The sequence below is a fragment of the Colius striatus genome, chromosome Z (genome assembly GCF_028858725.1).
Source record: "Colius striatus isolate bColStr4 chromosome Z, bColStr4.1.hap1, whole genome shotgun sequence".
Lineage (NCBI taxonomy): Eukaryota > Metazoa > Chordata > Aves > Coliiformes > Coliidae > Colius > Colius striatus.
In genome coordinates, this window is record NC_084790.1 from 49,055,324 (window position 1) to 49,070,195 (window position 14,872).

Consider the following 14,872-nt stretch of genomic DNA (forward strand, 5'->3'; position numbering starts at 1 on the left):
AGACTCCAGTACCCTTCTCATAATACTATAAAATATACTAGCATTATTAACTCTAGTTGTGGAAAAGGGTGGATTGTAAGACTAGAAAATATCTAAACAATGAACTTCGAAATATTCATCCTTGAAAGACACTTCGTCCTAACACACTGCAATGCTGCTAAAAAACGGAACCAATCAGAAAGCTTGGCCTTCCATTTTGTCCGTGTTACTACCTATCAGGTTTATGTTTCTGCCTTTATTTATTGCTCCTCCCTTTACTTAATATTCCTTTTTAACTGAAAAATATCTATCACCTTCATGAAACAGATGCTTTCATGTTCTACATATCCTTACAGTAATAAGTATGACTGTTTGGACCATCATCGATGTTTCCAACTGAAAGGCTAGGATGACTTTTACAAGGATGGTACATGATTTAGAATCATGTATATGTTTGGATATTCCATAGTATGACTGGCACTACAGTATTTCAGGCCTCAGTCTCTCAAAAATCATACAGCTGTAGTAACACAAAGGAAGACACTAATTTTATATTTCAGGTTCTGCAGCTGCCTCAAGTTTCATGTTGTTAGATCTGTGTGCTACAGTCCATTACTTATTGCAAGAATGACACAGCAGTCAAGGCAACTGAAGGTTAAAGCACCTGTCTGGGTAGAGTTCTAATAAAAGCCAAAACAATAAACCCTAAACAAACAAACCCCAAGAAAGCATTATGTCTAGTAGATGTTTCCACAAGTCTTTGCCCCCCTACTTGCCTAGTATAGAATTTACATCTTCTGGGACTCTTAATTTCTTGAATCCTTTTAAGAGCTTTTTCTGTAGTGAGTGTGACAGCTGTCACTTTTCCCTCCTCTAGTATGAAGCCAGTTGAGCTACATTCCGGTTCATGCTTTAGCAATTTTCTATCTTGGTTTTATCAACACTCAACTGATCACCTATCGCAGGCAAGTTATCACTTCTCTAAAGCTTATTCTATTGAGAATTCAAGTTTAAGAGAATTCTCCCATAAACAAACAATTAATTTAGCTATTTTCTATATTATTATTTTCTGATAGTACTTCTACAACATTTTACAACCTTAAAGGATAGCAGAAGCTTCCTGCTTTCAGAAAAAAAAAGTTTCCCAAGTTGTCCTACAAGTTTTTCCTCTGAGCTTGCCTTACAGTTTGACACTTAGCTTGGCAGAGTTCAAGCCCCTAGGGTTCCTTTGTAAACAGCATCTACTCTTCTAAAGGCTGTCTTGCCCCAGTAGTACACCTGACATAGCACACCTGACAGTGCAAAGCAGTAAAAAGGTCAGTATGGTTTATCTTTTCTTATGGTGCATCTAAACAGCTACTTCTGTGTGACAGTATGTCTATATCATTCATTAATTTTATGGTGTGTTTAGTATCACTTATGAACAATCTAATATCACTTGATGGAATAAGGGCATGATATTAGAAAAACTAGAGACTTTGTAAGAAACTTGGAGGTAGTAAGGAAATGTAAGAAAAATAAACACATATCTGCTTTAACATCTGCTGTTAATTTCTGATCTTCGCAGAATTTCTGCTAGGTTGATATATGTACTAAAAATATAATCTCAGCAAAAGTTTCATTCCAGCCCTTGTATTCACAAGATAGAGCTAGTTGTTGAAATATAGTAGCATTTGTTCATTAAGTACAGAAAGAGTCACACATGTATTTGTACACAACTGTGTTTTCATAGTTATTTGTTGTCGTGGTTTTGTCCAGCCGGGAACAAAGAGCCATGAGGGTCCTCACTCACTCCTCCGCCGTGAGAAAACCAGAGAAAAAGGGGAAAAACCTGCATAGGTTGAAATAAGAACAGTTTAATAGAACAAAAATAAGAAGAAACAAGTTCAGGAAAAAACCCCCAGTTTTAACAGTAAATGAGGGGATATACAAAAGGAACGGTGTGTGCTGCAGCTGCTCACCACCCGGGACCCAACACCACCGCTACTGACCGGCAGTGGAGCCCAGGCTCCCGCAGCCCTGCCCCCAACTAGCTCCCTGCCTATACGTACTGGGCATGATGTCAATATGATATGGAATACCCGTTGGCCAGCCCGGGTCAGCTGCCCATGCTGTGCCCCTTCCTACTTCCTCATCAAAGTTAACTCTATCCTAGACGAAACCAGGACACTTGTCTTACTTCATAATGTATACAGAAGGGAATGAAGTGTGAGTGCCCAAATCTAATGGTGGAAGTTCAGTACTGCTTTAATGTATTTATTTTTCCAAGTTATTATTCAAAGATCTCAATTCAATGCTGTCGTGGCTTAGGCACATCCAGGAACAAAAGATTACAATTAGACTCAAGTACCCCAGACTTTGGAACTCCCAAAGGACAGAGAGGTCTCAAATTGCTGCTTACGGTCCCGGACAAAAGAGACAAGGCTATTGTGCTTGGGGAAGAAAACTAAACTTAATTTAATCTGCCTCAAATCAAAACATAACAAACAGAAGTATCCAATGGGAAAAAAACCAATACAGAGTAGGCCAAAAGATGGAAGTGCAACCAACTCTTCAAGATTCTCTTTCCCTCACCCCTTCTATTGTCAGGCTCAGAGCCCCAAGCTCAGTGTCATTACCTCCTCCTCCCCTCATAAGCAGCACCAGGGACAAGGAATGGGGGGTGCCATCAGTCCTTTCCTGATATCTCTTGCTGCTTACCACACTCCTGAGGAGAAGTGCTCCTCATCAGCCCTCCCTTGCTCCAGCTCAGGCTCTCCCACACACCAGGCAGCCCTACATGGGACACTCCAACAGGGCACCGCAACTCCAGTTCATCTCCTCAGGGTTGGGGTCTAAACTGCTCACTCCCTCTGACCAGTGTACAGTGGGACACTCACCCACCTTGCTGGCCTAGCTATGCTGTGCCTGATGCACCCCAGGACATCGTTCACCATTTTTGCAGCCAGGGCACACTGACTCATATTCAACTTGCCACCAACCTAAACCCCCATTACAGCTCTTTCTGCTGTAATGCTCTCCTGCCTCTTGTCCCCTAGTTTGTAGGAATAGTCAGGACTGCCTGGCCCCAGGCAGAGAATTCAGCATTTGTTCTTTTTAAATTTCACACAGCTGGCGATTGCCCAGCTCTCTAATCTAACCAGATCTCTCTGTAAGGCCTCTCTAACTCCAAGGGAGTCCATAGCTCCTTCTAGTTTAGTATCATCAGCATTGGCCCTAAAATTGAGCCCTGGGAAACTCCACTGGTGATTGTCCACCAGCCTGATATAACCCCATTTACTATACCTCTTTGGAGCCTTAGATTTGACAGCCAGTTGCTTACTTAACATGTGACAGACTTAATCTATCTCTGTTGAACATTCTGCACAGAAAGATTTGTAAAACAGTATCAAAATCCTCCTAAAATCCACAAACACCGTATTTACTATCTTCCTTTAGTCAACCAGATGGATGACTTTGTCATAAAGGAAAATTAAGTTGGTTAAGCAGAATTTTCCCCTCACAACTTCGTACTTTCGTACTCCATACTTTCACTCATTATGACCAATGACTGCATTGTCTCTCAAGTGTTTTCCAGTACTTCCCTGAATAACCTTCTCCATAGTTTTACCAGGCACTCCAGTGAGGCTGACAGACCTGTAATTAATAGGGTCTTCCTTCTTACCCTTCTTGAAAATTGGCATAACATTTTCCAGTTTCTAACTGTTACCTTTCCAGACTCTCAAGACCACTGAAAAATAACAGAAAGAGATTCCACAATAATACTGGCCAGCTCTTTTAGTACCCTGGGATGAATCCCACCAGGCCCAACAGACTTCTGTGCATCCAGCTGAAGTAGCAAGTCTTGAACTACTGAAGTTAAATCAGTGAGGGTTTATCTTCCAGCTTGAACACTATACAGCACATCTGAATAATTACATGCACTTAAATAAAATTCAGCCAACATACTAGATGATGAATGAAAAAACTGTCAGATACTACTTAACTACTTCTTTTGTCCTATAAAAATATTTCCCCAGTATTCAGCAATCACTGAAAAAACCCGAAAGTTCAATAAAAATGCATATAAAGCAAACAAACAAGAAATATAAAGCAGAAGTTATGCACTCTAAGCCTTAATGTAAACAAGGTACCCAAAACAAGTATTGCTTCATCTATGAAATTAAAACATACTCAAGAAAAGTGGAAGAAATAATCATCTATTGGCTTGGTAGACAAAACACTAATGCAGACATTTCTTTGGATAGTTATTTAAACGGCAAGACAAAGCATAATTCTAGAAGTTAATGTGTCCAATCAATGTCCAAATACAGAATGAGCACAGATTTGCTCTAATTGCCATCTCTGAAGTTAGCTCAATTAATAAATAAACTTCATTTAAAAAGCTGCAAAAAAAAAAAATCCAATAAAAATACATTTATGTTAGCTATCATACAGTAGGTTCCCTGCATTCTGAGACAGAGATGTATTTTTAAGTTCCTGTATTGAAAAACTGTCTCAAAAGGTCTAAGCGTTATAGGACAAGATCCATGAAGTCTAAAATTGAAGGCATTGTGGAAAGTAGTAGTTCAGACTCTTTTTTAAAAGGTTAGGAAGGGACATGCATTTAATACAGACAAGAACTGTACATAGTAAATGTAAATCTTATTGAGGGAACACTTCTGCCAAGTCATCAGACTAGAGCTGGTTGTAGCAGCAATTTATTTACTATTTAGAATCAAAAGCAAACATTCACTTTTTAAAGTTACCTCAAAGGTTTTATCAGCACAAAAGATGCAAGTGGAAGACACACACTTGATCAGTAACTGTAAAATTCCTCAAGATGTCAAACTAGATAACTGCAGGAACAAGTTTTTAGAATTAAAGGACATTTCATAAAGATACTGAAATATGTAACTATTAAGCAGAACAGGAATTCTCACCTGTTAATGCACTTTTGTGTATGTTATTTTGATTTTTATTGGTATAGGATTTCTAGGAATAAAAATTGCTGAGGTATCTTTGAAGGAAACTAGTGAATCTGGCACTTGCCAGGTAACTTCTTTAACAAATATCTTCTGCAGTTCACATCAGAACATCCCAAAAACTACTGTGCCTTTTCTTGTCTCAGAAATAGGTGAGTAGACATAGGATTCTCAGGTGGCTTCAGGCCAGGAGAAGTAAAGCCTCTTCCTTCCCTTCTTAAATTTAACTGTCCAATCCACCTGGAAGACTTTTTCCCATGTCAGACATAATGAAAATTTGAAAACAAGACTTGATCCATGTTTCTCACCTAGCAGAGTGGCACAGTCATCCTCCAAAACACCTTCAATTTCCTGATTTCATGCTTACTGGACTAAAGCGTGGCTTATATATCAGGACAAAACTGCAAAACTGTGCTGTAATTAACAAATAATTTACTAAACATAAGAAGTGAAACAGATACATTTTGATTCCCTAATGGATCAGCATACATGCAGTATTGGTAGGAAAAGATGATGATGCTGTTATTACACATCATGTTATTTGTTGGAACACAGAAAATTAATTAGATTTTGTGGGAGAAAAAAAGAAAGAAAAAAAAAAAAATCACTGGAAGAACTGCCAAACACTTGAAACGGGTTGGCCAGTGAGGTCCTGGGATCTCCATCCATATATATATATATACTCAAAACTCTGGAAGACAAGATGCTGAGCAATGTAACTTAGTGACCACCTTTGAACAGGATGGACTGAAAAAGATTACCTCCAGAGGTCCCTTGCAACCTGTGACCTGGCATTTATTTTGTCACACCTGTCTGCTCATGTGCCTTTTGTTATCTATGCAAGTGTGATGGCTTAGGGGTCTGAGTATGTAAGAGACACCTGACTGACTTACAGCCTGCACAAGATTTGAGACATTCACAGCAACACAGCAATTCTGTCTTTTTAAAGATGTAACTCTTAACACTAATCGTTCAGACTTGTATTGTGAAGACAGTACTAACCTCCAGCCATTACTGGATAATACTACATTATATCATGATATAATACACACTTGGTCAGGGAAACTAAGTCGACTGTTTTTACAAAGACTTCAAAGATCCATAGCTTTTGACCCTCACTGACACATTACAGTAATACACCTTAAAATTCAAACAACTCCGCTCCACGACACCCTTATTTTTTCCTACCCCAAATGGTACTTCTGGGATAGATCTTTTTATTTTGTTCCTTGTTCTCATAGCTGCAGTGGTGGAAAAAGCAAATTCTTATGACCTCTCCTGAAGTGAAGAGGTGAGCTGGAGATACATGCTCAAAATAAGTGAATGATCAATGTAAACCTGTAAACACTTCACTGTGTTTGGAAGGAGGGAAGCTCCACAGGAATGTACTAGACAAAAATCCAGTAAAATATATCTCAGGGAAAAAAAAAAACAACGAACCAAAAAAACCAAAAACACATGCCCAACCCTACTAATGTTTTTTTTTTTTTTCCAAATCTTTAAGGCAATATTTTGAAAGTGACAGCTCTATGTATTATTGTGTCTACACGTTACACAGATATACACAGAGTGTTCAGAGGTCAACATGCATTAGCAAAATCCGTAGAAACAGGGAGAGATTAAAGGCCTTCTTTACGAGCAGTTTCACTAAATGATGAAGCAGAAACACTAATATTCTAATCTCGTCTGTTCCTTGTTGATTTCAGAAACATGTCAAAAGGCACAAAGTCATCTCCATGGTGACTATGACTGAGCTGGAGACAAAACCACTAAAGTAGGTAATATTATTTAATCTGGTATTTGTACCATGCACTGAATGCTTTGTTTAGCTTAATAATAAAATATAAAAAAAGGTTTGAAATTTGCTAAGAAACAAAAAAGCCCCAACCAAAAATGTGATGCCTCCTGATTTCTCATGTTAAATTGTCAGGTAGTAACACTTGAGACCTAAAATCTCCTACACTCATCCACTTCCCTTGTTATGTCTTACATGCTTTTTTCCTACCAAATTTCCCACTGCAGATGTGAAAGATGATATAAGTTGATTAAGAAAAGATGAATACAATGAGAAGCGGGAACACACTGAAATACTAAAAAAAACCCACCCACATATATGTATACACACATATATATATATATATACATATTTTAAACAACTAATTAGAATAAGTAATATTGAGAAAAAAAGTAAAATTTACTGTTTTCTCTCCTATCCTGATAATCAAGAAAGAACTGATACAAAGTACCTCCCTTGGCAACATGAGAACACAACTAAGCTAAGATAATGGATGTCAGTATTCAGAGTTTGAAGTCACTTTCTCACACAAGAAATACCCTGGCCTGAATTTGCGAAGGAAAAATATTTTTGCAGTCTGATATGCTTTATTAACTTGAATTCAGAAGAGAGGGGAAAAGAAAGTTAATACCATGTTTATGTTATAGACTTGAAGATACCATCTTACCAGTACCACTAGAAATTTGGATTTCTAATTGAAATATCCCATTCTCAGCTTCCTTAAAAACTACAACTACACGATTTTACTTGCAGTAAAACAAATGTCATTTTAAGTCTTTTGAAACAGTGATACTCAAACTGATGAGCAAAGAAATCTCTAGGAAATAATTTCCTACCACCAGCTTATATCCTTTCTGCTCACTAGCACCATTCTGGTTTTCAAATGTTAGCAGTGGGATTATCCACACAACTGTTCAAGATGACTCACTTTCCCAAAAAAGTTAGAGCAAGGAAAACCAGTAAATCCAAGCCCCCAGAAATTATTTGGATGATTTTGTTCTGAGCAGCACACAAAATGTAATTTCTAAGCCTATCCCGACAGACATTATAATCCTCCAAGTCTAAAATTCACAGACCTTCATTCTACCTCTGCTTATCTAATCTTTAAAGGCACTCACTTCCACTTTCTGTTCACTTACTTGTGTTGCATACATTTATTTAGAAACATAGAGTAGTAGGGGTACACCAACAGCATGCCCTTCTCTTGCATAGAAAGCTGGTACAAAAAGTGAGCACATTCTGAGGTAACTAAACAAGTTCCTACAAATGTATAAAATTATAGAATAGTTAAATATTTAACATTCAAAAGATAGAGAGAGGAGAGAGAGTATCATCTAAAGATTGATTACAACTGCACTCTTAGTTGAATAAATACTGTTTCAGTCTTGTTTTCTGCAAGAAAACCCATGGAAGTTCTTTTCCTCTACAGAAAGAGAGTAACTGCTCATTCAAAAGCTTGTTTTGATGAACTTGGTAACATCCCATAGATTAATTGGATCACCGTGCGGGAATACAGCACATATTCAGTAGATCTGATCTGAACACTGACTTGAAGATTTCCCCCATTCTCCCATTTTTTCTATATGACTGACATCTGCAATAAGCAACTATCATTTTTTCACACATGCACAGCTGAATGTTCAAAGCCCAATATCCTTAGCCATAGACTTCATTTTTCCCTTTCCTACAGAGTTGCACACTAAAATAAGTAAACAGATAATAAAAACAGTCAGAGTAGCTGTAGCTCTTTTTTTAAACAAAACCTAATATATTTACAAGTTACGGCCAATAGAAAGCAATTTTGAAACTCTTCAGACTTCAGAAAGATCATACAAACTTCATTTGTGACACTGCAAGTTAGAAGGAAAATAAATTACATATTGTTGCTAGTTGTAAATATTCTGCCTTAAACAGTTGATCCAAGGTATACTCAAAAATCTAGTTTCTTTCAGTTTAGCATTTTAACATTGTATGAAACATTACTGCTGCATTCCAAAGGCCCACATACCAAAGGCTCTCTGCCTACTAGGACTAGTAGATTTGACATAGGAAGTAAGTCTACATTTGAAAAATATAGTATTTGAGTGTTTATAAATTATACTGATTGTAATCTCCATACGTTTTGCTAGTCTTGCATACGATCTTCAATATCAAAAGCAGTAACTGATAAATGCTATCACAGTATGAATTTACTACCCCATACAGTGCATTTTCCCCTCATTGGGTGAAAATAAGTATGAGGTAAATTAAGATAATATAAATTAGAGGCAAAATTCAACTGTGTTTCTTAGACATAAATAATAATTTTACTACAGCACAACTACTCATAGCCTGTGGACTGTTAGTTAAATGCAATGTTTCTCTCCTGCTGCACAGTGCTTTCATAAAGTGAAACGGAAAAAGCAAGACACTAGGGAAGTGCACCACACTCACCAGCTTTAAAGCAAACAAAATCCAGAAAAGCCTAAGAAAAGTCTATCAGAAGGCTTGTTGAACAGAAAAAAAAATAAATTCTTTCTTTTCAGAGAGTCATTCTTTCTTAATAGGTCAAAGCTCACTCAAGTCAACATACCCACTGAACCCTCCAACTATGTCATGGGACTATCTATCCTTGTACCAGTCTCTAGCTAACCCATCATATGTTTTATAGTATCAGTCCCAAACTCTGAAAACACTACCTCAGAAATCTTACCTAAAATAGGTTAACAGCATGATTAAGAAATAAATGTGCTTACCGTTCTTGAATCGGAGAAAGGATTGTACTCATCTAGCCCTGGAGGAACATTTCTTGTCACTTGCGTAACAGAAGGATCCTAGAAGAGAAAACAGTTCTATAATGTATTCACACATATATAAGCAATAAATCAACACTTGTATCACATCATATAAAACTCTGCTTTTGTTTCAGTCTAAAAAAGGGTTTGTTCTCAATATAAAGTCTATAAAAATCCACCTTCCTGTGTCTCCAAAATGACATCATTCCGAGTTTCTTATAAAACTGGATTACCAGTCTAAAAGAAACTCTACCTGTCATACATTTGATTTGTAAGGAAAAAAGCTCTCAATAGAGAAGAAAACTGTATCCTGCTGTGCTGACCACTGAACTTCACAACTATGTAAGACAGAAAGCAAAAACAGAACAGAAAGTGCAACAGAAGGAAAAAAAACTTTCTCTAACTCTTGGTTTCTCCTACTCAGAAGTACCTAAAACATCTTCAAGAATAGGAAAAGCATTTCAGAAAAATGTATTTGAGGAAACAGTGTTCCATAATGCCAAGCCTACTTCTGGTTCAGCTTCTACGCGAATTGGCAAAATTAAGGAAAGAAAAATTTTTTTTTTCCTTCAATGAACTATTCAGTAGGAAAGATTGTAAAGCTTAAGAAAGTGATTTCAGCAGCAAGACATTTATCTGTGCTTGAGACAGGCAGGCTTGGTTGTGCAGAAGTGCAGATGTGCACACTACCACAGACGACATTAACTTTGCATGACGAAAAACTGTAAGTATTCCATCCGATGCTTGGTTCTGCTATATGGTTTCTGTGCCTTAATTTAAGGGATTTGCACCTTCAAAACATAAAAATGGATGAAAGGAAGGTTTTCTTGAAAATTAATAAATCTACTTATTCACTATGGCTAGTCATATTTACATAAATGCAGAAAACATGTACAATATTTGATATATACATCAAATATATAAAATAGCTATAGATATTTCTAACTTGTGCATAGATACACATATATTCTTATAAATATGTTGAGTTCAACATTAGAAAATAAAGTGGATTTGATAAAGACTGAGAATATAAGTATCTACATTTATTAAGACTTTGCATTCATATTTCCTTTAAAGATAGCTACATTTAAAACCTCTACATGAAATATTTGTCTATTTCTTTAAATAAAGTAACTTAAGCAAATATATGAACTATTAAGGTACTGAAAAATAAAATCTACGTTTTGACCTGATTAAGGTATACCTGCTTTAGCAGGGAATTGGACTAGATGACGTCTAGAGGTTCCCTCCAACCCCTACTGTTCTATGATTTTATGAAATTCATAGAGTCAGCATCTACTACAGCATTACCTTACTCTTGACCACAGTAACTTAAACTACAGATGCAGGAATAATACTTTCTTAATGACTGTATTCAATTTATTTACAGATAGAAAAAAAAAGGGCAGAATACCTATCAAGACTAAAACTCTGAAGAACACAGCAAATGAGGGCAAGTCTGTTTTTTCCACTAGCTATAGTCACAAATTTATTAACATGAGGCAATTAAAAATTTCTTACTACAAAAAGTTAAGACAGGAAAGTAATTGCTTCAAAAATTAAAAAAATTCTATGTTGCACTTTTTGATCAGGTTCAAGAGAACAGGCACACAGAAAAACTGTCCTTGTGGTCACATGAAATGTTACCACTTCTGGCTGAAGTATGCACTTAGCTGCAAACCAGTATTTTAAGAGTGACCAAACAAGAATCACCCTTTCTACAAATGTATACGAAACAATGGAAAATGCAATTTGAAATCAGTTCTCCTACATTTGACTTATAGCATAATTAGCAATGTCAATAAAGCCACCCTAGTTATCTTCCCTCACAAGTTTGACATATCATTCTAGGCCAGAATGCATTGTTCCAATGAAAAGCTTATCAAGTCTTGAATAAACTGATAGACTAATTCATTGTATCATGTTCTCTCACTAAATGGCTGGCACAAAATACTGTACAGATGAACAAAAAAAAAAAAAAAAAAAAAAAAGGAAAGTGTGTGTGAGGGGAGAATGTTGTCAAAGTCCAACTACAAATTGTTTGAAACATTGAATAAAAAAATCATATAGAATAAGAAAATAATTAAATCTGATGTTTGAATTAGGCATTAGTTTACTGGATGTCAGTACAAGATCAAAAAAGATGAGATTAAAATAAAGCTAACACAAAGACAATTTCTCAATATACAAAAGGGCACAAAGTTGTATACAAATGAAAACTTTTCACTTACTGTGGTGGGTCTACCTTAGTGAGCAGTTTAGCTCCCACATCTAGCCTCTTGCTCACTGCCCTGCTCAGTGGGATGAGGAAAAGAATCAGAAGTGGAAAAGCTAGTAAAATTTGTGTGTTGACAAAATGTTTAATAAGGAGTGAAAAGAAGTAGAGAGAAAAAAAGAAGAAGAAAAAAAAAAAACCACAAACAACAAAACCCCACAAGAGATGCAAAGCCGAACACTCATCATCTCCCACCAACAAACAGATGCCAAGCCTTCCTTTGAGGAAGTTATTTTGGAAGAATACCACCATTAGTACCATTACCATCAATGTTATTGCCAAATATGATACTATACAGTATAGAATATCTTTTTGTTCAACTGGAGTCAGCTGTCCTGCCTGTGTCCCTTTCAAGCCCCTTGCTCAACCCCAGCCTATGTATAGGCACATGTGAAACAGTCAAACAGTCTATTATTAGAACTCCAATGGCATTTCATACTTTAATTACTTGCTTAAAAAGTGTATTTCAATACTAAACTTCTGTGTTTGAAGAATTAACTACTAATCAAATAACTCAGCCTGATAATTATTTTAATGACAATTATTTTAATAACTAGATTATCAGACTCATGAAAAAGCCACTGAACAGCAGCGGTTTCCAAAAAGTAGGAAAGAGTGGTCAAGTCAAATTCAGAAGTGAAATCTGTATTTAGAAATACAATATGAAACAATAATAAATATTTGATGAAAGCAAGCCTTTTTGCTATGCGTGTCTCAGAGAAGACTGGGAAGAAAATTTTTCTCAGATCAATTCACACAGCCATTGTGGCATTCTAACACTAGCAAACAACAGGAAACATGGTGAGCCAAACAAGCTTACCACATCAAAAATCTTAGACAAGAAATAAGTTGTATGCTTATCTACACACAGAGTACAGAAAGAAGCCCTCCAAAGTCCATCCTCATTTTGAATTAACAATTTCAACACTTCTGCCAAATATTGCAGTTGTTTGCAAAAGTAGCAGCAGTTCTGAAAAAAACTTAAAAGACTTAGAGCATGTTCAATATCAGCTCTAAGAAAAGTTTCATTACCTAGTTAAAAAAAAAAGCAAAATACAGTTGTACTGAAATATGAAAGTAGGATTCAGATTCTACTCTCAGAAAATCTCTACTACAGAGTCCTCAACAAAACCTCTATTATACAGATTTTAACAGAAGTTCATGGCCTTATCTACTCCACAAGCTGAAAGATTCAAGAAGCCAGAGATCATACGAAAAGAACCGTAATCTCATAGCTGAAGGAGGTAAATACTAGTGCAGAGATCTGCATCTCTCCTATACTCATTCACTGTGATCTTCTCTAATGCTACAACTATCCTCAGCGTGGTTCTTCATAGCCTAGATACACTGGTGTAAGCTGTTAGACTTCAAGTGGTTCTGAATATCTACAATGTCTTGAAAACCCAATGCCATCAAGAGCTGCACTTCGTATTTCAAAACACTATTTACAGTATTTCTGATGAGATTAGACCTGATATCCCAAAAAACGAAGAATTACTTTGAATCATTTACAGTACGATCCATTTAAAAATGAAGGGAATGCCAACTCATCTCAATACAGACAGAAAAAATGTGAGGCACTCACAGACACTGCTGCAGAATAACAAAAGGTGGAATTTAAAAGTTACTCAGGGTTTGAATCGTGAAAAAGAACAATAAATATTGTGTAGGGCCATATACTCCAAGAAAAAGTGGCACTTAAATGAACGTTACCAAATTGCTATGTTGCGTGACACATTAGTTAGAAACAATGAAAGCTCATATTTTCAGTAGTAAGTATATCTAAGGTGGCACAATATATTTTTCCATATTTGCTATTCCATTCAGATAATAAAGATTAAATACTTTATTTTTTCAGTTACTTTTGTTTTGTAAGAAACAGAAAAAAGCCGCCAAGTTTCAAAAGGTGATACTACAGAGATACCAACACAAAGCAGCAGCATAGAACCATAAAATATTTGCAGACTTCACCTTGATGAATTATTTCAATTATTAAAAATCGGTACAGAAGATTGGGAATTTCTGAGACAGACTTGAAATATCTGATGACAGCCACTGAATGCAGTAGCTGTAAAATAGTCCAGTCCCATCTCAGACTGAGAAAGATATGTCTATGAGACCAGTACTTCTGCTCAAATTGGACTTGCTCCATTCCTTCCCACAGCTTCATTTTCCTCACCCACACAGCCATTCCCAGTCCCTTCTCCTTTGAATGTTGCTTCCTGTTAACTCTCATCTTACACAATTCCTTATTCCCTCCTTCCAGTTCACATTTCTCTCTCCACCCAAACTCCTGGCAGTTAAGTCCCTAGAGCTTCTGATCTTTTTATTTACCTATAGTGATACAAAACATAAAATAGATTTTAAGAATGTGTCATTTTTCATACCCAGTTGCTCTGGTTCTTGTGCATTTCAGCCATTTCAACTGGCATTTTCAAGACCTGGATTAGTTCAGGAGACTGCAGTTTTAAGAAATCAGCAAAACTTAGTCTTTACCATATAATCTTTCATTTTACTTGCTGCTTGTAGTCTGTCCCCTTTAATGCCAACCTCAAGAGCAAACGTTAGCATCACACTCTTTGAATCACATTGAGAGTCTAGTACAAAAAGCTCCTGAGTATTTTATATCAAGAATGGAAAAGTCAGTCAAAAAAAACCCAAACCAAAACAAACAAATCAAAACCAGAAACCACAATACATTTATATTATACATTGGCAAGAGGACTTATAAAACTACTAAAAACATCTTCTGTGCCAGGTTAGCAAATTATGCTAACATCACTCAAATACAGATAAAATTAACTAAACACCCAGCTCTCACACACAGTATACAAACACAATTAATTACAAGTGAGAAAGTTTAAAATGGAGTAGAATAATCCATTTGATTCAAGTTTCGACAGATTTTTTAAAAAAGCAATAAAGATCTGTTGTCTAGGCGACCAAAACTAGTCATCTGCTATCAGGTTTCATTAATAGAGAAGAGATTACTGCTCACTGGGGATGAGTCCAGTATTGTTCCACCATAAGCAGGATGCTTTGATAACATACATAACCTAACAATATTCTGAAAAACACCATCAGC

The 14,872-nt window shown here is 36.3% G+C and overlaps 1 protein-coding gene across 1 annotated transcript in view; it reads right to left on the reverse strand.

The window, feature by feature from the left end:
- SCAMP1 (secretory carrier membrane protein 1) overlaps positions 1-14,872 on the reverse strand; it is a 43,378-nt gene that overhangs the window by 19,678 nt on the left and 8,828 nt on the right. The window contains exon 2 of the mRNA XM_062018969.1: positions 9,474-9,551. Coding sequence (XP_061874953.1) covers positions 9,474-9,551 — 78 coding nt within the window. The remainder of the gene's footprint in view (positions 1-9,473; positions 9,552-14,872) is intronic.